Source organism: Mirounga angustirostris, unplaced genomic scaffold, assembly GCF_029215605.1.
Source record: "Mirounga angustirostris isolate CCGP_5_RB_7025 unplaced genomic scaffold, mMirAng1.0.hap1 SCAF_1, whole genome shotgun sequence".
NCBI classification, from domain to species: Eukaryota; Metazoa; Chordata; class Mammalia; order Carnivora; family Phocidae; genus Mirounga; species Mirounga angustirostris.
In genome coordinates, this window is record NW_026991709.1 from 209,459,896 (window position 1) to 209,481,676 (window position 21,781).

The 21,781-nt window shown below is 43.0% G+C and overlaps 2 protein-coding genes across 2 annotated transcripts in view; one reads left to right on the forward strand and one right to left on the reverse strand.

Annotated features, from left to right (window-relative positions):
• The window catches only part of LOC123863069 (mucin-16-like), a 74,212-nt gene extending 57,143 nt beyond the window's left edge, over positions 1-17,069 (forward strand). Inside the window, 15 exon segments of the mRNA XM_064593509.1 lie at positions 698-870; positions 2,235-2,270; positions 3,454-3,519; positions 4,416-4,537; positions 4,638-4,705; positions 4,863-5,035; positions 6,278-6,402; positions 6,739-6,806; positions 7,626-7,774; positions 8,844-9,007; positions 9,435-9,502; positions 13,679-13,845; positions 15,277-15,318; positions 15,521-15,600; positions 16,971-17,069. Coding sequence (XP_064449579.1) covers positions 698-870; positions 2,235-2,270; positions 3,454-3,519; positions 4,416-4,537; positions 4,638-4,705; positions 4,863-5,035; positions 6,278-6,402; positions 6,739-6,806; positions 7,626-7,774; positions 8,844-9,007; positions 9,435-9,502; positions 13,679-13,845; positions 15,277-15,318; positions 15,521-15,600; positions 16,971-17,069 — 1,600 coding nt within the window.
• A 2,344-nt stretch (positions 17,070-19,413) lies between these two features.
• MBD3L1 (methyl-CpG binding domain protein 3 like 1) lies at positions 19,414-19,992 on the reverse strand. The gene has a single exon (XM_045902245.1). It carries the CDS (start codon positions 19,990-19,992, stop codon positions 19,414-19,416), a length of 579 nt encoding a protein of 192 aa, XP_045758201.1.
• Between the last annotated feature and the right edge of the window lie 1,789 nt (positions 19,993-21,781).

The window sequence follows — 21,781 nt, forward strand, 5'->3', positions numbered from 1 at the left end:
TTAGCAATCACCATTCTACTTTCTGTCTCCATGAATTTGATCACTCTGGGTACCTCATTACAAATGAAATCATATGGTATTTGTCTTTTTGTGTCTGTCTTATTTCACTGATCATAGTGTCCTCAAGGTCCATCCACATTGTGGCAGGTGTCAGGATTTCCCTCACTTTTAAAGCTGAATCATATTCCATTGTATGGATATATCATATTTTGTTTATCCATTCATCAGGACTTTGGTTTTTGCATGGAACAGGCAGTGTGCGAGGTGCTGGGAGTTTGGCACAACAGTGAGCCAAACTGTCCCATAACACTTCCTCATGGAGGCCACTGTCTGGAGAGAAAAGGAAAAATGATACATGTTAACACTGAGGGCCATCAGGGCTGGGATGGGGGAAGCATGAGGTCCTGTGGCAGCCAGGACCCTCTCTTGATTCAGTCTGGGAGGGTTCTTGGAGGTGTCTAAGTTGAGATCTGAAGGATGACCGGGAAATTACCGGAGAGCGAGGAGAGAAGGGGAGAGACCTCCAGACAGAAGTCGCTGCATGTGCAAAGATCCTGGGGTGAGAGTGTGTGGCCAGGTGGAGAAACTGTGAATGGTTCAATAAGGCTGGAACACAGGATATGATGTGTGCAGTGACCACAGGTGGCAAGGTGCCACATGGGCTGTACTCCCTACACATCGATCTCTCCTTCCTCAGGTCTGTGAAGAATGGCGCCAAAACAAGGGTGGACATCCTCTGCACCTACCGGCAGCCCCGCAGCAGCCCAGGTCTGCCTGCCAGGCAGGTGTTCCATGAGCTGAGCCGGCAGACCCGTGGCATCACCCGGCTGGGCCCCTATTCTCTGGACAAGGACAGCCTCTACCTCAATGGTGAGCGATTCTCAGCCCCCCTCACTGCTTCCACCCCTCCATCCCACAGGTCAGGTCTCTAGGGGAAACCTTGAGACAAACTCAGGTGTGAATCTCAACTCCATACTGACCCCCACCCTCCAACTGTCACTCCGTAAAACTGTCCCTGATCACACCTGTTTTACAGATGAAGAAATGGAGGCTCTAAAAGGTTAAGTAATTTGCCCAAGTGGGTGTAGCTAGAGAAGAGTGGAGCCAGGCATGAGCCCCAGCAGTCAGCATCCAATGCTATGCCCTACCCTATGCCTTTAACTCCTAGAAGGGTCGTTCCAGGGGATACACGGGGAAAGAAAATCCCACATCTGTCTTCCCTCCCAGCTTCTCACCCTAGACCAGAGATGGGCTTCTCTCCTGGGTGGGGCCCCAATGCCAGGAAGTTAGGTGGGCACTCTGAACATCTGTGGGGTCCAAGCTCTGGACATGCTGGGTATCAGCCTAGAAGCCAAGAAGGGATAGTGTTTAAGAGGGTGACCCTCCTCTGGGGTTCTGAGAGGCAGAACATGGAACATGGTGAGGTTTATTGGAATAACTCAGCTTCTCTCCTCTCTGTCCCCAACTTGGGGATGGTGTTTGGCAACTCACACTTTCTTATCACCATTGCCACATAAGGTGGGCAGGGAAACATCCTGGTCCTTTATGACTCATTTGAGCAAAGAGGGAGATGTACAGAGAAGGGAAGGGACCTGCCCATGCTACTCATAGGTTTGTGGTAATTCTGGGTCTTGATGTTGTGAGTTCACATCTGTTCCCTTCACCTTGGCCATTGCAGGGGCCAGTTTAGGATATTTCCCCCTGTAAAATATGCTTCATTTTGTTCACTCAGTCAGCAGTCACCAGCATCTGCTATAAGCCAGGCCTTGTGCCTGGCACCAGGGATAGACAGGCTACATGGGCAACCTGTCTTAATGTAAGCTCCAAAGGGGCAGAGACATTTTGTTCAATGCTGTATTCCCCAAATGTATAGAACTTGGCACATAGTAGGTTCTCAATAAATTGTTGTTGGATGGAGGGATAGATTGAAGGGCGAGTGGAAGGGTAGATGGTGGGATGGATAGATATGTGGAGGAATAAATGTGTGAACATAAATGTGATGAGTCTCTTGGGGGCATGCTGGAGAGGTGGATAGGGAAGGGTCATCTCTAACTGGAAGATCGGGAAAAGCTTAATGATGGAGATTACATTTGAGTCTGATCTTAGAAGATGCATAGATGCTTACCTGGTACACAGAGGAAAAGGCATCCAGCAGGAGTCCCACACGGACAAAGGCATGGAATATCTGGGATTGTTCTGCCATCTCCCCTTATGTGTGACATTTTTGTTTCCAGGCTATAATGAACGTGGTCCAGATGAGCCTCCTACAAGTATGTATCTTTGCATCCAGTACCCATATCAGCCTCTATGGGTCTTGAGCCAAACTTTTCTCCTCACTAATAAAGGGAGCTTGCCCCAAACTCAGGCTGTTTTCCTGAGTGGGGCCAGGTGTCAGTGGGAAGAAGAATGCTGAGTCCTTGGTCTCTTCTGGGCCTGCAGGCATGACTTTGGCTTTCTAAACTTTCCACACCCTTTTGGGTTGGAGGAAGAAATTTGAACAAACATTTCCTACAGGGATGCGGGTTGAGGTCAGATGATGAGTCCATGCCTCCTGAAAACAAGATCTCCTACAAGGGCCACAGAAGGGGCCTCAATGTAGAGCTGAAAACTGGTGGCCACTCAGTGGTTTGGCCAAACTTGCCTGTTCAGTTGTCCAATGGTCTCTTCATCTATCTTTTAATCCATCCATTCTTCCATTCTCCGAGTTATCTCTTCTCTCAGACTTCATTCTTCCTTCCTTCCTTCCCTCCATTCATCCTTTCTTTCTTCTTTCCCTTTGTCCATCCATGCATTCATCCATTCTTCCTTCCTTCCATTCATCCATCCATCCTTCCATCTCTCCTTCTTTCCTCCATCCTTCATTCCTTCTCTCCTTTGTCCATCCTTCCATCCATCCATCTTTCATTTTTACCTTTCTTCCATCCATTCATCTCTCCATCCATCCTTTCTTCCTTTTCCCTCCATCCATCCATCCTTCATTCATTCTATGCTTCATCCATTCTTCTATCCTTCCTTTCATCCATCCATCTGTCCATCCATCCATCCATCCTCTGCCTATTCTCTTGCTTGTCTTTTCCTCCTTTTGTCCTTCTTTCCATCTCTCCAACTTTTCTTCCTGTGTTTATTCTTGCTTTCTCTTTGACCCTCATTTGTTCACTCTTCCTATGTCAATCCAGGTATCCCATCTGTCTGCCTGCTTTTCTGCCCATTCATCTCCCTGTCCTCTTTGCTTAGTCTCTCTCTTGTTTATCTACTCTACTTTCTTAAGTTTATTTCACTCATGGGCTCATTCACCCCTCTGCTCACACAATTCCTCCTTCCCTTACTCTCATTTATGGCACACCTGTGAATGCCTGTCCTGGGACAACCACTGCTGGAGCCCAGGCAAGCTTTGGGGAGTTTCTCCCACTCTGTGGGGACTCTGTTCCTTCCTGATGACTGCCCTTTCCACAGCTCCTGAGGCAGCCACCACATTCCTGCCTCGTTCATCATCACCTGTGCAACTAGAAGCCACCACAGGTATCTGGGAGATCCCTTTTCCTTCCCAAGAAAAGCTCTCCAGCCCCACACCTCTACCAGTCAGTTGTAAAATTCTGGTATAGGACAGTCATGTCAATAGCAAAGATTATACTGACAATTCAATCTAATGCATACCCTCATGGAGCCCCCAGGGTTGTGAGATCAGCAGACCATTATAACACAGTGTGAGACATTTTAGGGAAAGGCACCTAGTATAATTTTGAGGGGAAGGGCTTTCTGGAGAAAGTTTTACCCAAACTGAGTCTTTAAGAATGAGGAGGGCTCATCCAGGAAAATAGGCGATGAAGAGTTTTCCTGGTATAGGAGATTCAGTGAGCAAAGGCTCAGTGGCCAGAAACAGCATCGTGTATGGAGAGAATTGAGAGGGATTTGGTTTGCTTAAAGCATTAAGCTTAACCTGGAATAGATGGATAAGTGGAGCTGAAAGGTTGGAAAGAACCATATTGGGAAGGACCTTGAGTACCAGGTCAAGAAGCTTGAACTTGACACTGAAGGCCAAAGGAAGCCATGGGCAGTGGTGACTATACTGAAACTTTCACTTAAGAAAATTTCTTCTAGTGTTCAGTGTAGAGAACATTCTTTAGAGAGGGCATCCAGTATGTCTGCTGGGGTGTTGGCCCAAGTGAGAGAAGATAGGCTTGGGCTGGAACAGGATAGAGAGGATGTATCTGAGGACTCTTCTGCAAGTGGAATTGGGGTTACTTGGAGGGGAGGGAGGAGGAGCTGAGCAACATGATGGTTTTGACTTGGGTGACCAAATGGTGGGTGGCTGGTGCCACTGGAAGAGAAGATGACAGAGTACAATGAATGCAGGACTCTGATTTGGTCTCAGGCTAACTCTCAGTAGTAGCCGTCTCTCCCCTCTCTTCTTGTAGCTATGGGACACAACCTGAAGACCTTCACACTAAACTTCACCATCTCCAACCTCCAGTATTCAATGGACATGAGCAATGGCTCAGCTGTGTTCAACTCCACCAAGAGGACCCTGCAGCACCTGGTGAGACCCTGCTCCCAGCAGCTCCAAGTGGGATAAATTCCACCCAGCCCTTCCCCCACCCTTGTCTCTCCTGTTCATTCTCCTCCTCCTTCCTCCCCAGCTTGGATCCTTGTTCCAGAAAAGCAGTCTGGGCCCCTTCTACTCAGGTTGCAGACTAATCTCCCTCAGGTAGGACTTTTTCCTGAGCATTTGTCAGTAGTGACCATTTTGGTGACCAACCCTCCCAGTCTTCCCACTGACCTCCCATTTGCTCCTCCCTCCTTGTGGCCCCCATAGTGAGGTTTCAGGACCTCTCTTTAGAGTCCCCACATCCCTCTGTCCCCAGACCTGAGAAAGATGGGGCAGCCACCCATGTTGATACCATCTGCACCTACCGCCATGATTCCATGGGCCATGGGCTGAACAGAGAGTGGCTTTACTGGGAGCTGAACCAGCTGACCCATGGTGTCACCCAGATGGGCCTCTACACCCTGGTCAGTGACAGCCTCTTGGTCAATGGTGAGTGATTTACAGCAATCATTATTGGTCCCTGTTTTACTTTATTTACTCTTTAACAAGTCAGCCCAGGTTCTGATTAGGGGACACCCTCCCCAAACTCTCCATGGAGAGAGTCTCTCCTGTTATTTCAGGTAAATAGCATGAAATTCTTTGACCAATTGAAAAATGAATTTTAATTTGAACCCCAAATGTCTGACTCATGGAATCTTTTGGGACAGGAGTTCTTCTATGTGAGGCTCCTCTATGTCAGTGATTCTAACCTAGAGGCAGTTCTGCCCCTCAGGAGACACTTGGCAATGACTGGAGACATTTTGGTTGGAGAAGAGTGCTACCGGCATCTAGTGGCTAGAGGCCAGGGATGTTGCTAATGTCCTCCAACAAACAGGAGATCCTCACCACCAAGATTTACATAGCCCCAAATACCAGTAGTTCTGAGGATGAGAAACCCTGCTCTACATGGTCCCATGGTCCCTAGTATGGGCACCAGACCAACTTAATCATACTTCACCACAATTGTTTAATTACCTAACTCTATGAAATTAAGGTCTTGTAATATGGCACTGTAGCCTCAGTTCTTTATGTGTTAGTACATCGTCATACCCAATGAATGAGTAAATGAGTGAACAAAATGGAGATGAGTATCTCAGCCCCGCTATTTGAGGATCCACTGCAGTTCACATTCACTCCTTCAACAAACACATACACATTACCATTCTGTCCCAAGCCATGTGCTGCGTACAGAGATAGAACACACAGGTTCTGTCCCTGAAAATCTCATAACCAAGAGAACTGAATATTACTTAGGGACACACAAAAAAGGCAGAAACACTGCTATTAACAGGGTGCCATGGAAGCACAGAGGAGGGACAATTCAGGGAGGGCTACCTGGAAGAGGATATTATGTACCCAATACTGTACTAGGCCCAGGGACATGGCAAGAACAAGATCCCTACTCTCCTGGAGTTCCATCTCACTGGGGTTCTGAAACATGAGTAGGAGTTTTCCAGGAAAAGCAGAGGACTGAAGAACATTCCAGGAAGTGGAAACTGCATAAGCACAACAGAAAGCCTCGCCCCAGGACTGTAAAATTCCAGTTTTCCCCCCCTATGGGGTGACTTTCCATTTGGAAGCCCCCAGCATGTGGGCCTGACCTTCGCTGATTCTGACAGTAGGCACCATGCCTCTCTCTGTGCTAAAGGCTAAGAGTCTCCAACTGTCTTCTCTCCCTCTCATTGGCTCCAGGCTATGCACCCCAGCGTTTATCTACCCAGAGGGAGTATCAGCTAAATTTCCGCATCATCAACTGGAACCTCAGCAACCCCACATCCTTGGAGTACATAGCCCTGCGGAGGGACATCCAGGACAAGGTAGTGTCTCTCTCACCTGTCCCATCTCTCCTTGCCCTGGGTGCCCCCCTCGTTCCTCTGTCTGATTCACATCTGTTAAGTGGTTATTTTAACTCTCCACTTTACCTATGTGTTCTGAGTTCTCTCAGTTTACAAAGGTGGTGCTCTGGCTGCCTTCCCCATTTTCCAGATGGGCAAACTGAGGCTCAGAAAAGGGAGTGGTGTGCCTAAGATCACACAGCCAGGATTTGAACTCAGAGCTCCTTTGCTCCAAGGCCTATGTTCTTTCACTGGCTCCAGTAGCCCGCTCCAGCCCCAGGAGCCCTCCATCTCACCCACTGTCCCCCTTTATTCTAGGTCACCGAACTCTATAGAGGCAGCCAGCTACAAGACATATTCCACTCTTGCCTGGTCACCAACTTGACGTAAGTTGAGGAGGTTGGAAGCACTGGCTGAGCTGGCAGCTTGTGGCTCTGAGCTTCCATCCTGGCACAGTCTTTGAGCTGAAAGTCACTGACATGGTACCCATGCTCCCCCACATCCCTGTCATCTATTCCTATCATCTCCTTCCATAAGTCTTCAAAGGGGGGGCAGGAAAAGGATTAACCTCACAGGGCCACCAACACTAGCATCCACCACCTTCTCCTCTTCTGGATACTTTCAACAAAGATCAGCCCAATATTAACATTTCCCATGGCCGCACCCCTGCTGAGCACTTTCATGCATTGTCATCTCATGGGATTCTCACACAGCCCCTGTGAGATGGGTACTTATCGTGATCATCCCCATTGTTCAGATGGGGAAGCTGAGGCTCAGATAAGCGAAGTGAACAGCTCAAGAATTGCCCAAGTTGGGTTTGAACCCAGGTCTGTGAAGAATGGGTGGAAGAACTGAGACATCTATACTGGGGAACAGGAGGAACATGGACACAGTGCTGACTTTGAGTGTTTCCAAACTTCAGTTCCTTTGTCTCTAAGATGGGGATAATTATAATAATACCTTCCACCAGAGTGATGGTGAGGGAATGTGTAAGTCACTTCCTAAAAGTGCTCAATAGATGTTCGTTATTTTTATATTTGTTCTATTCCCAACTCCTGGAAACCTTGTATTTTTGGTCAGGTCTCCTCTAGCCTGGGAGCTCACCTCTCACTTCTTGCCTCTAGGTCTTTGGGTCTATAAAATAGGAATTCAGGAGACACTACTGATGTTGAGTGATGGCTGAGTTCCATGGTCTCTGTCCCTAGGTTGGGCTCCATGTTTGTCACCATCCAGGCACTGTTCTCTTCTAATGTGGACCCCAGCGTGGTGAAGAAAGTCTTTCTGGACAAGACCCTGAATGTCTCATCCCACTGGCTAGGCACCACCTATCAGCTGGCAGACCTTCATGTGACAGGTGCAAGATTGGGGGCTGGTTTCATGGCTTGAAGAGATGGGGCTATGAGAAAGGAAGGATGGGGCTTCTCAGTAGCAGTGGAATGGATGGAGGCTCTGGAGGGGAAAGGGGGGCTTTCTGGAGGCCCATGTTGATGACCCATGGCATTGGATCATCCAACAGGAGGTAGGAAGAAAACATGCAGCAACTGCACCCAAGGGAATTATTATTTTTACTCTTAAATCTTTCTGACCCAAAATGTAGAGTATCCAGAGTTGCCAGAGTCGTGCATCGATTGATTGATTGAAGGATGCATTCATTCATTCAACAATATGTCATGAAATTAAATAGGCACTGATGATGCACTGTGGTAACTGCTATAATCAGAGAATTTCAAGAGCCTATGGGAACCCCAAGGAGGGACACACAGTCCATCTTGGAAAGTTTTCTGGAGGAAGTGGTGAACAAACTGAGATGTGATGGTGAAGATGACTTAGCCAGTGGGAAGAGATGGGGAGTTGAGCTACATGTGTTTATAACCTAGAAGACAGAATATTTGGGGAGGCTATAAGGAGTTTGGTATGGCTGGAGCAAATACTTTGATGTGGGAGAAATGGCAGGTAAGGCTATAGATGCAGGCAGGGACTTTCTTGGGCACTGGAATAGTTTGCAGAGGAACACAACACAGAGTTCTGCTTTAGAAAGCTCATCCACTGGGTGCTGTATAGAGAGTGGATTGGGAGGGGGAGAAGACCAGAGGCAGCAAGACACATTAGGAACCTTGGTCAGCAAAGGTGTATGACGGATGTCCCCTGAGGTGATCAGCACCTGCACTTGCCTTCTGTTCCCCAGAAGGGCTCCAGTCTCCTCTTCCCCACATACTAGTGAGCTCTCATTATGCTTGGGGGAGAGTTGGATGGATAGACAGATCAGTGGATTCAAAGTGGCCAGATGGATAGAGGTTTTTATGTAGCCCACCTTTAAAAATCCAGCTCGGATCACATGGCCAGGAATAAGTAGACTAGCTGGAATGACTTCTTTGCTAATATCTTCACCTGATTGGGACTTTTATACCTTCTTTTTATTATAGAAGTGGAGCCATCAGCTCATCTACCAACAGACAAACCAACAAGCAGTCCCTTCCCCGAGCACTTCCAGCTGAATTTCACTGTCACCAACCTACTCTATTCCCAGGACATAGCCCAGCCAGGCACCACCAAACACCAGCAGAACAAGAGAAGTATTGAGAATGCGGTGAGAATGGGGTTGTGTGTCCACTCTGTCCCCAGGTAGAGACAGACCTATGGACACTGGGTAGTCAGAGGGTGATTTTTCATAACAATTCGTGAAAACAGGTTCTTTTTTTTTTACGTTATGTTAGTCACCATACAATACATCATTAGTTTTTGATGTGGTGATCCACGATCCATTGTTTTCGTATAACACCCAGTGCTTATGCCGATTTAGAAATTAAGAAACAGGCCCAGAGAGTTTCAGTAGCTAGTCCAGGGTCATGTAACTAAGTCATACCCTGGAATGGGATGTGCTTTGGTACACATATCTGGGCTAGCGTTTGTTGAGATAAGAAAAAATAGATGGGGCAGTATGCTCAGTGGCTCAAAATTCTCTGATGCCACTTGGCCTGGGATGATGATCAAGGGACCATCGCCCTGTCTTTCAGCTCAACCAGCTCTTCCAGAACAGCAGCATCAAGAATTTTTTCTCTGACTGTCAAGTTTTAGCATTCAGGTGAGTTCCAGCTCAGGACCTAATCACTCTGGAGACTCCTGCTGTCCTTTAAGTAAACGTGTCCCCATGTCATGGTCCCAGTTCTAGCTCTTATGGAAGATAGCCCTGGGAGTATACAAGTGTTACCTAAAAACCAACTTGTTCCTAAGCCAGTGAGCCCAACTGGCTTAGAAATTCAAGAAAGCCAGGGTAGACTTCAGCAGACTTGGAGGTGCCTGGTATTGGGGCCATGGAATATGGAATGTAGCATCCATGCCTTAAGAAATTAGCTGTTGAAGTCAGGATCCATAGAAGATGGGGGTGGCTAGAGCCAGATGACTTAGAATCCAGCAGTCTAATTGTGCGGCTCAGTAGTGTAGCCACTAATCAAGTGAAGCAATCCAAACTGTTTTACATCTATTAAGATATGATTCACATAGAAAATGTACCCCTTTGTAGTGTACAATTTAGTGGTGTATTTAGAGAGTGGTACAACCATCCCACTATCTAATGGTGGAATTTTTTTTATTATGTTCAGTTAGCCACTGTATACTACATCATTAGTTTTTGATGTAGATGTGATGTAGGGTGTGGAATGCTGTTGTTGTTTTTTTAATCCTATCCTCATTAGCAGTTGCTTCCTAGTCTTCCTTTATCTGCATCCCCTAGAAAACAATAATCTACTTTCTCTGGATTTGCCTATTCTGAACATTCCATATAAATGGATTCATATACTATGTGGTCTTTTGTGATTGACTTCTTTCCCTGAGCATAATGTTTTCAAGATTCATCCATGTTGTAGCACATATAGGTACTTCATTCCTTTTTTTATGACTAAATAATATCTGTTGTATAGCTATACTACTTTTTAAAAAAATTTTATTTAAATTCAATTTAATTAACATATACTGTATTATTAGTTTCAGAGGTAGAATTTAGTGATTCATCAGTGGCATATAACACTCAGTGCTCATCGCATCACATGCCCTCCTTAATGCCCATCACCCAATTACCCCAGCCCCCAACCACCTCCCCTCCAGCAACCCTCAGTTTGTTTCCTAGAGTTAAGAGTCTTTTATAGAGGAAAACCATAAGGGGGGCTATACCATCTTGCGTTTATCCATCCATTCATTGATGGACCTTGGGTTATCTCCACTTTTTATCTATTATGAGTAATGCTGCTATGATCATTCTTGTGTAAGTTTTTGCATCAGTTTGTGTCTTCAGTTCTCTTGGGCATATACATAGGACTGGTATTGTATGGTCATATGGTAATTCTGTGTTAACTTTTGAAGAACTACTGAACTGTTTGCCACAGAGGCTCTACCATTTCCCACTCCCACAAGCAATATATGAGAGTCCCAAACTATCCAGATTCTCAGCAACAATTTTTATTATCCTTTTTTTACTATAGTCATCCTAGTAGAGGTGAAGTGGTATCTCACTGTTGTTCCAATTTGTATTTTCCTAACAATTAGTGATGTTGAACATTTTTTCAAGTACTTATTGGTCATTTCTTATCTTCTTTGGAGAGATGTCTATTCAAGTCCTCTTCCCAGTTTTACGTTGATTTTTTTTATTGTTGAGTTATCATCATTTTGTATGTTCTGGATAGTAGACCTTTATCAGATATATGATTTGCAAATATGCTCTTCCATTTGTTACATTGCCTTTTCACCTTCTAGGTACTACCCTTTGAAACACAATGATTTTTAATTTTGATGGCTCTTAATTTATCAATTTTTTCTTTGGTTGTTTGTGATTTTAGTCCCAAATCTAAGAAACCATTGCCTAATCCAAATGCACAAAGATTTACACCTAGTTTTTTTCTAAGGGTTTTATAATTTTATCTCTTACATTTAGGCGTTTGATTTATTTTGTTAATTTTTGTCTATGTTGTGAGGTACGAGTCCAACTTCATTCTTTAGTCTGTGGATATCTAATTGTCTCAGTACCATTTGTTAAATAGACTATTCTTTCCCTATTATCTTGGCACTCTTGTTGAAAATCAGTTGTCCATGATTGTATGAGTTTATTTATGGATTCTAAGTTCTATACTTTTTAAAATTTTTTATTTAAATTAAATTTAGTTAACTTATATTGTATTATGAGTTTCAGGGGTAGTATTTAGCAATTCATCAGTTGCATATAACACCCAGTGCTCATTACATCATGTCCTCCTTAATGCCCGTCATCCAGTTACCTTATCCCCCACCCACCTCCTCTCCAGCAACCCTCAATTTGTTCCCTATAGTTAAGAATCTATTATGGTTTGCTTCCCTCTCTGTTTTTATCTTATTTTATTTCTCCTTCCCTTCCCCATGTTCAATTCCACTGCCTATATGTCTATCCTTATACTAGTGGCCATTGTTTTTATTACTGTAGCTTGGTAGTAAGTTTTGAAATTGGGAAATGGAGTTCTCCAGTTCTGTACTTTCTCCATATTGGTTTACCTATTTGAGGTCCCTTGCAACTCCATATGGATTTTAGAATCAGCTTGTTAATTTCTGTAAAAGAGTTAGCTGGGATTTTGGTAGGGATTGCATTTAATCTGTTGATCAAATTGGGGAGTATTTTAACATAATACATCCCCAGTCCATGAACATGAGATGCTCTTCCATGTATTTAGGTATTTTAAAATTTCTTTCAACATTTTTTGTAGTTTTCAGTACACAAATCTCACAATGCTTTTGTTGAATTTATTCCTAAGTGTTTTGTATTTTATCCTTTGATGCTATTATAAATAGAATTGTTTTATTAATTTCACTTTAAGAATGTTAATTACTAGTGTATATAAATACAGTTGATTTTTGTATATTGGTCTTATATCCTACATTCATGCTGAACTAATAGTTTTTAGTTTTGTGTGTGAGTGTGTATTAGGATTTTCCATATTCAATATGTCATCTGCAAATAGAGATAATTTTACATCTTTCCTTCCAATCTGAATGCCTGTCCTTTCTTTTTCTTGCCTAATTGTTTATTAAAATTACATTTATTAAAATGTAAATAAGATATGAAATGAAGGAAGACAACACTGTTTTGTCCGTGGTCTTAGGAAAAAAATTTTTAGTCTTTCACCATTGAGTATGGTTTTATCTGTGGGTTTTTCATGGATACTATTTTTCAGGTTAAGCAACTTTCTTTCTATTCCTAGTTTGTTGAGCTTTTTTTTTTTAATAATCATGAAGGATGTATTTTCTCAAATTCTTTTTTTTTGGATGTGTGTTATTTTTCCTTTATTCTATTAATATGCTCTATTCCGCTGATAATTTTTCTTCAGATATTAAGCCAACCTTTTAGCTAGAGGTGAAAGATTAAGACCTTTTCAAGTATTCACACCACCCCATACACTTGTGACCTTCTAGACCTCCCCCACAAGCATCAGAGCTTTTCAAAACCCCTCAGAGACATCTTATACCCACTTTTTAAAAAGTTTTTGGCTCACCTCTTGCCTGCACCAACTCGTGGTATTGCTCCTTCAGGCAGCTGCCATGTTAAACAACTATCACTGATTGGTTTTGGCACATGCCCTGGGGATAGGCTTCCCTCACTGAAATCGCTCTGAGTTGAATAAAGACAAGCCCTGAAAATGGGGCTTTTTAAAGGAATCTGCAGACAAGTCAACCATTGAAAATTCAATGGGAATGGGTCTTTTGGGGAACTCCAAATAAATTGTGGCTGATAGGCTGCTGGTTTTCACAGCTACCAAGTTCTCATACTGCTGGCTTTCAAAGTTATTATGAGAGCAGGATGGGAATAATGCAAGTTCTAATGCCGTAAATCTTGTTCCCTTTACCAGGATTCAGCCATTTTTTCCTTAACTAAATGATCCTCAGATTGTTGCAAGCCTTTGGTTAATTTCTAGATTTCTGAAAAAGTTCTGACCATTCTTCCCAGTGTTCTCAATGATTTTATGGATTTTTGGAAGTCCTACTGCAAACATTTCAAAAATGTTCTCCCCATGGCTTTTTATTTATAAACTAATTAAATTAAATAAAGTGAGACAGTTCCTTACCCACACTAACGTATTTTAAGTGCTCAACAACATGTGGCTAATAATGACTGTATTTTTATATTGCAAACACAAATGTTTGTATCATTGTAGAAAGTTCTTTTGGACAGGACCTAGAAGCAGGGAACCTAGAAGCAGGGTAGAATTCAAGATACCCTTGTTCATCCCTTTTGCCCTTCCAGGTCTGTCCCCCACAGCAGCCACACTGGGGTGGACTCCTTGTGTAACTTTTCACCATTGGCTCGGAGACTGGACAGAGTTGCCATCTATTTGGAGTTCCTGAGGCTGACCAAAAATGGTACCCAGTTGCAGAACTTTACCCTGGACAGAAACAGTGTCCTTGTGGATGGTAAGGCTTCTTGGTCATTGGGGCAGGAGTTGGGGGTCCAACCTCCCCATGTGGGGCCTTTTCTGGGAATTTAGAGACCTGGGGTTGAGTCAGCATTAAACTTTTTTAGGCTAACAGGAGGTGGCATACTCCCCCAGGCTTTATCCACCATTGAGGGAGAGGAAGGGACACCCAGTGGAATATTAGAGATACTTGCCTTCTCAGAGATAGCTCTGTAACCTCAGGCTGGTCACTTCCCCTCTCTGGAATTCTGTTTCTCATCCCTGTACTGAAAGTCACTTGGCCAGTGGTCAGTGAGGGACTCTAGCTCTGAGCTGTATGTGAACCAACCTTGCAGGCATAGGGGATAGACCTCTTTTCTCCAAGACAGGCTGTGTAAAAAAAGGACCTGTATAAAAATGGACCTGACTTGGCCCATAGGCTGTAGTTTGCCAAGTTCTGCTCTGGATCAGCACCATGCAGCAGAACTTTCTGCAATGATGGAATGTTCTATATCTGTGCTGTCCAGTGTAGTAGCCACATGTGACTATTGTGTACTTAAAGTCTGGCTATTGTGACTGGCTTTTATAGTTATTGATTTTGAATGTTACCAAGGTACCAGGTTTTTTATTTGATTTGATGAAAATTATTTTTAATTTAAAAAGCCACTTGTAGTTGCTCCATATTGGACAGCACATCTATAAGAAGTTGGCTGGGAATAAGTTGTACAGTAGGGTGACCTGAAACTCTCTTCCATGCCTGGTGGGTTCTGTGTGTCCCTACCCTCATGGGGTTTATGTTGCAGTTGCAATAACAAGAATAGGCAATTGAAAAGTATTAATTATTTGGTGTGAAATAATTCATACTTGGGAGTGGTCATCAGAGAAGTCTTCTTGGACAAAATTACATTGTAGGTGAATCCTGGAAAATGAGTATAAAACAACTTGGTAAAGGAGAAGGGGTGAATGTGTTTCTGGGCAGGGAAGAGAGCATTTGAGAGGGAATTTACAAATTTAGAGAGATCCCTTGGTCTTGCCAGCTATGATAACCCATTCTCCCCCCAACCATTATAAGATGGCCCAGCCCAATTTCAGTCCTCCTTGCCCAGAGATATGAATTTGATTTATTACATTCCTTGAATGTGATAATAGCCTTGGATTATGTAGCAAAGTGTCCTCATTTCTTAGAGAAAAATGGGTGAATATCATGATTTCTACTTCAACATTTCAGTGAAAATATGATGAAGCAAGGGTGGCAAGTGCTAACAATTTATACACTGGATGAAATATTGTTTTAATTGGGTGAAATATACATTGTTAAATCTAGATGATGTATGTTTATGATATTGTTCTATTTTTCTGTGTGTTTTAAAAGTTTTATAAAAAACATAAAAACAATACAAAAAAAGCATAAAACACAGTCACATGCATTCTCCATTTCATTCACTTCCAGGGTATTCTCCCAACAGAAATGATGTCTTAACTGAGAATTCTGGTAAGCCTCAAAGAAGCCCCAGCTCAGGATGGGGAAGGAATGTCTTGATGCTGTACCTAGTCAAAGAAAACCATGTACCCAGAGTCTTGATAATGATGAAAGCTGGACAACCCATGTCAGGGACTGTTAGGCACAGTACAGGGAGAGCAGGAGCCCTAGGGGAATGACAGGAGGTGGCTAACACCAGCACTTATCTCCCCAGACTTCCCCTTCTGGGCCATCATCCTTATCTGCTTGGCGGGACTCCTGGTACTCATCACATGCCTGATCTGCTGCTTCCTGGTAAGTAAGGAGGGTTGCTTGTCTTTTTACTATTGGGTTGTAAGAGTTCTTTATATTTTATAAATATATGTCCTTTGCTGGAAAAATGTTTTATGAATTTTTCTCACAGTTTGTGTGTGTCTTGCTTTTTCCTTTTTTTAATTGTTTTTTTACAGATTTATTTATTTGAGAGAGAAAAAATGAACAGGCAGAGGGGCAGAGGGAGAGGGAGAGAGAGAATCCTCAAGCAGATTCCCCACAGAGGGCAGAGCCTGATGGGGGGCTCGATCCCAGGACCCTGAGATCATGACCAGAGCTGAAATCAAGAGTTGGCCTCTTAATCGATTGAGTCACCCAGTGCCCCTTGCTTTTTCCTTCTTTTAAACAACATAAGTCTTAGAGAAACATAAGTGAAAGTCATAATGAGATACTATGACACATGAGGATGGCTAAAATTAAAAAGATTGACTCTTACAAGTGGTGGTGAAGATGAGGACTACTGGAACTCTCAAATAGTGCTGGTGAGAAATAGCTTAGATGCATCTTTAAAGGTTACATATACCTACCCAGCCATTCTACTCCTAGGAATTCATGGAAGAGAAATATAAAATAAAATAAAAATAAAATAAAATAAAATAAAATAATCTATACAAAGACTTGTACACAAATGTTCATAATAACTTCATAAAAACTGAAAACAACCCAGAGGTCCATCAACAAGTGAATGGATAAACAAACCATAGTCTAGCCCCACAAAGTAATACTAATTCAGCAATAAAAAGGAATAAATTATAAATGCATGCACTGACATGCATAAATCTCAAAATAGTAATATGGAGTGAAAAAAGCTGGATAACAATGAGTACATAATGTATGATCCTGCTTAAAGCAAATTGCAGAATACGAGCTAATCTACAGGGATATCATTCAGATCAGTGGTTGCCTGGGAACGAGAATGTGTTTGCAAATGGCAGGGAAGGAGGAATTACAAAGGAGCATGAGGACACTTTCGGGAATGACGAGCATTCCTTGTCTTGATTGTGGTGATGGTTCACGAAGTTATAATCAAAACTTATCAAATCGTTCACTTTTCATGCATACAGGTCATTGTACACCAGTTATACCTCAGTTAAGCTAGAGGGTGCCTGTGTGGAGGGAGAGGGAGGGAGGGAAGGAGAGGATATGAATGGGATATCAGAGAAAAGAGTAGAAAAACAGAGCTAAAGGGAAAAGAGAAGAGAAAGAGATAAAAGAGGTACAAGACATGCATGAGAGAAAATGAAGTAGAAAAGGGTCGAGAGACACACAGGGGGCAGCAGGCATCTGTGGCTTTGGCCACCCCCATCCCTGTGGTCCCAGGCCATTCTCATGCTCTCTTCTTGCCCTCGCAGGTCACTGTCTGCCGGCGGAAGAAGGAGGGAAACTACGAGGTTCAGCAGCACAGCCTGGGCTCTTACCTGCCACACCTGGACCTGAGGAAGCTGCAGTGAGAGCTCTGCGTGAGGCTCCAACGGAGCTTGGCTGGAGCAGGAATAAACCACATTGGTCGGACACAGTCTCTGGGCCCTTCTTGACTTGGCCCCTGACTAGTTCACAAGGGACCGAGATGAAAGGTTTTCCCTTCCACTGAGTCCTGAAGGGCAACTGCAAGTCTGTGTTTTGGTTTCATGCCATTTCGTCCCTCAGAGGCACCAGAACTGGCAAGAGACCCAGACATTGTCAATCATGTAAAATCAACATCCCACCTCAGTGCGAGGTTTCTCTTCCTAGAAACCTTGGAGCATGCCTCCCCTTGGCTCTGTGCCAGCCACCACACCCATCTCCGTTCCTCCATATTTCCCCACCCACAAAGTTCCCCTAACACTGTCTCATTCTCTGAAGCTCAGGTTCACCAGGACTTCCAGACCAGTCTGCCTCAGTGGCTCCTCTCCCCTCATGGGTCCTCCAAGATGGGAAATAATCCAAGAAGAAATGAGTGAGTCAGGAATGACTCGGCAATCAACGTTGGGACTTGGAGCTGAAATCACTAGGTATCCAGGAAGCCTCAGTCCCAGAGAAATCCCAAGGCTTGAGAGACTTAGTGTCTGCTTTTGATATAAAGATAAATAACACTCAGTGGGAAAGAAAAAATCTGAGGAAAAAGCTAGATAGTCTTTCTTCATCTTTCTCTGCACTGACTCCAGCTAGACAGAGCAGGGTCTCCCCAGCAAGCAGCCCCAGATGAGCCAGGCACGAGGCAAGCTGTGCTGTCCTGCTTTGGGTTTGCAGGAATAGTTGGCATGACCTCTACACATTTTGCAGACGACCACAGCTGAAGACACCCAAGGGCAGAGAATTCACAGCAGTGCCACCCATTCAGGCTTACTTGGTGTGAGCGTCACATCCTCAGTCTTAAGCAGTCATTCTCTGAGAATGCCTTCTCTGGAAATTATAATAATGATAACAAGAGCTATCATTATTGATGCCTTAATATCTACTAAGCAACATGAGTGGGCAAACTTTCCCAGCCGTGCTCTCAATCTCTAGCCTCTGTGTGCATTGTCCTCAGTTACACTCACTATCCTTGAGAGCTGCATTCCCATTTTATAGCTAATGGTATGGGGGCTCAGAAATACTAAATAACCAGGAAGGAAAAAAATTACTAAGAACCTAAATTAAACACCTCACCACACTATCTGTCAAAGAAAAAGATAAAAACACTTTCTGAAATATGGACAGACTCAACATTGACCTGCCAAAGGCCTTCAGTCAAAGAACCAGTTAAGGATGTACATCAGGAAGCATAAATGTGACCACAGAAAAGTGTAACAGGAGTCATGAGGAAAAGAAAAAATTCAGTGTATCTAAATCAGAATTAGTTTTAAAACGAGATGTTAAAACACATTCTAAAATTCCAGATGAGTACTTCCTGGAAGAATAGAGGAGAGAAGATTCAATTTTAAAATAACCCATTTTTAGGAAAGATAGAAATACTATAAATATTATTATTTTTTAATAACTCATTCTCAGAAACTGATGAATCCATGAGACAGAAGTTAAGTAATGATGAAAAGGATTTGAATATTACCACAGGTTGCTCAAGCAAATTGACAATTAAATCCCAATGAGCAGTAGCTCAGTGATAGATTAATGATGCTGAAAAGAGTCTCTCTTGACATCATGATCCCCAAAATGGCACATCAGTTTTCATGAATCAAATTTCCAACATATAGAGATATTTTAAAAAGTGAGAAGTCTGCTCCCTGTTCAGCAGGGAGTCTGCTTCTCCCTCTGACCCTCCCCCCTCTCATGCTCTCTCTATCTCATTCTCTCTCTCAAATAAATAAATAAAATCTTTAAAAAAAAAAGTGAGAAGTCTGGTATTTCCTTGTACTGAACTCTGAATTAACATGTAACAAAGAACAGAAAAATAGAGACCTACAAACAGGTATCTTCTTTGAGAACATTAAAAAAAATATGTTGGATTCTGTTGGAATATTAACACTAAAACAACAGTCCATTTCGACCAGGCATGTTTTACCCTGACTGTGAGGGCAGAACACTAAATAATCGCATGACTTTGATCACTCTCTGTTGACTTTAAAATACAAATAACATACAAAGTTAGGGAAGATAACAGTACCTCATGGAGAGGAAAGATCTCTTTTCTCTTCTCGCCTGAAACCCAATCTTGCAGTTGAAAAAGATCACTGTCTCTATTGTCTATGTCACACAAAATAATTTAATACAAGAAAAGTACTGGTACATATTAAAGTTTTGAGGGCTCGCAGCACGAAGACACCATGGACACTGCAGAGAGACATTAATAAAGTGCCCTGCGCCATTTCATCTGCCCTAGCTTCTCTTTTTTTCATGGTGTTTTTCAGGCTGTCCTTCTTGGCCCCTCATTATCTCTGCCTCTCTAGCAAGTGTGTCTACAGCCAGTGCTGTGGCCAACCTTTCTCTTGCTGTCTTCACTTTCCTTTCCTGTTTCCTGATATCTTCCTCAGTCACCAGAAATTGTTTGCACAGGAGCTGTGGGATACCCAGATCAACTCCTGAAGACCCAGCAGGGATGGGCATGGGGCTGGAGTTCAGACTACCTGCAAGAACACCTGGCAGATATTCACCTGTGCACCTAGGTTCAAGTTTTTGCAAGGCTTTGGCAAGATCCAAAGTGCTTAATGGCTCCCCTGTGCTGCTACAGGCCTGGAGACCTTGTAGCCTCTTCTGCCAGCACACCTGTTGGGGCTTGTCCAGGGTTTCCTCCCAGTGATGGCATCTGACCTCATTACCAGGATGGGATGTAATTCTAGTAACTGGCCTCTTGAATATGTAACTGGACATCCTCAAAGGGATCGAGACACTTAAGCAAGACTTTGGTTTGGATTGGTTTCCACAATCATGTTGCTTCCTCTGTGGAGTCTTGACCATCATACTTCTTTTGCTTTTACCCTATAAAAATAAATCATGAGATTGGTTTAAAATTGGTTTAAAATGGTTTAAAAGGTTGCCTTCTTAGGAGCATGGTATCGGTTATCTTGTACTTCCACCTTCCTTCTCTACCTCTGGGGATAGATCTGACCTGTGTCCTGGGATATCATCAAATAGACTTGGATCAAAATCAGAAAGTTCAAGGTCAAAATTCAGGACCTACTCCAGATCATTTCTCCTTCACCATCTTGTAAGATCCTCTCTTTTATGATTTATTCTCACTTGTCCTTGTCACTCTCAACCATACAATTCCCGGTCTTCCCCCCTACCCCTGGACACACAGTGCCCAGTCTTTTTCTAAATCTCCAGCCCCACCATCCTTCTGTGTTAGGTGACTATTCATTTGGTCGACCTGTTGACCATTGGCTTTCAGAACTTAAACCAATAGTGAAATTATCATCTGCCCTGTTCTTAGCAACTCACTCCCATATCCCAGACATTTACATCAACCAACAATGTCATGGTAAAAAATAATTCAGAAAACATATTCACCCACCACAAATTCCTGATTTTCAGTTTTCACTCAAACACTTATACAACAGTTACCTGTCCCTCAAGATTGGAAGTGATGCCAGATCACCATATCCTCACCTTACTTTCTCTCCTATTCCTACCAATCCTGGATTCCATGGTCTATGATCTCAATAATTCCCTTGGAATAATTCAGAATTCCTTAACACTTATCATATCTGCCTTGTAAAATTTCAAATCTGGAAGACCCTCATTATCCATCATGCCATAGCTACTGCTAGTCTTTGGTACCACTATAAATCCAAAATCATCTGCATCCACTGCAAAACATCCATAATGCCTGGAAATTTTACTTGATTTTTTATGTGTTGGCATATTTATTCCTTGGCTTTTCACAAAGCTTCCCTACTTTTTACTGCATACATATCCAAGATCCCTTAACTTGCCTGATATTTCACAGAGAAATGGTTCTTTCCACTCCTTCCCTTTCGTTGTGGATCACTGAGAAAAAGTCATCTACATCCTGTGCCTCTGGGGCCTCATCTTCAAGCACCTCCTCAGACCACCCCACTCTTCCATCTGCCCTCACCATTCTGTGGGTGCTTCCTTGATAAGGTCACAATGACTCCTTTGTTACTAGACCCAGTAGGAACTTTTCAGTATTCATATGACAAGATCTTTAAGTGGAAAACTTACAGATATGTTTGCAACAACTTAGATATGTGAACCCTATTTTACATCTGTGAATAGTGTACAATCTAAATACAAAGCAGATACATCCGACAAAATTCAACTTACAAAATGAGACTGTGTTGTAAGTGGAAAGTGCTGGATTTCTGATATGCAGCACACAAAAAAAATGTAAACTGTCTCTATTAATTTTTACATTGATTGCATGCACAGGTAAAAATATCTTGGTTATAATGTTTTAAAATATATTACTAAAATTCATTTCATATGTTTGTTTTTATCTTTTTAAAGGCGGCTACTAAATTTTAAAAATTCCATATTATAGAGTGCTTAGTGGTCCTATTGACAGCACTGATCAAGCCGTGTGTAAAAATAAAGCCCAGAGCAAAATGTCTGGGAAAAATTTTCCCAAGGAGAGGAGTCTACCTCCACCCCATAGCAAGATGCAGCATGTACACACACACACACACACACACACACACACTCACACACACACTCACACACACGGTAGATGTCCCAGAGTACCACCATTACTTCTCAAACGCCATGAGGTTGCACTCCCACAGAG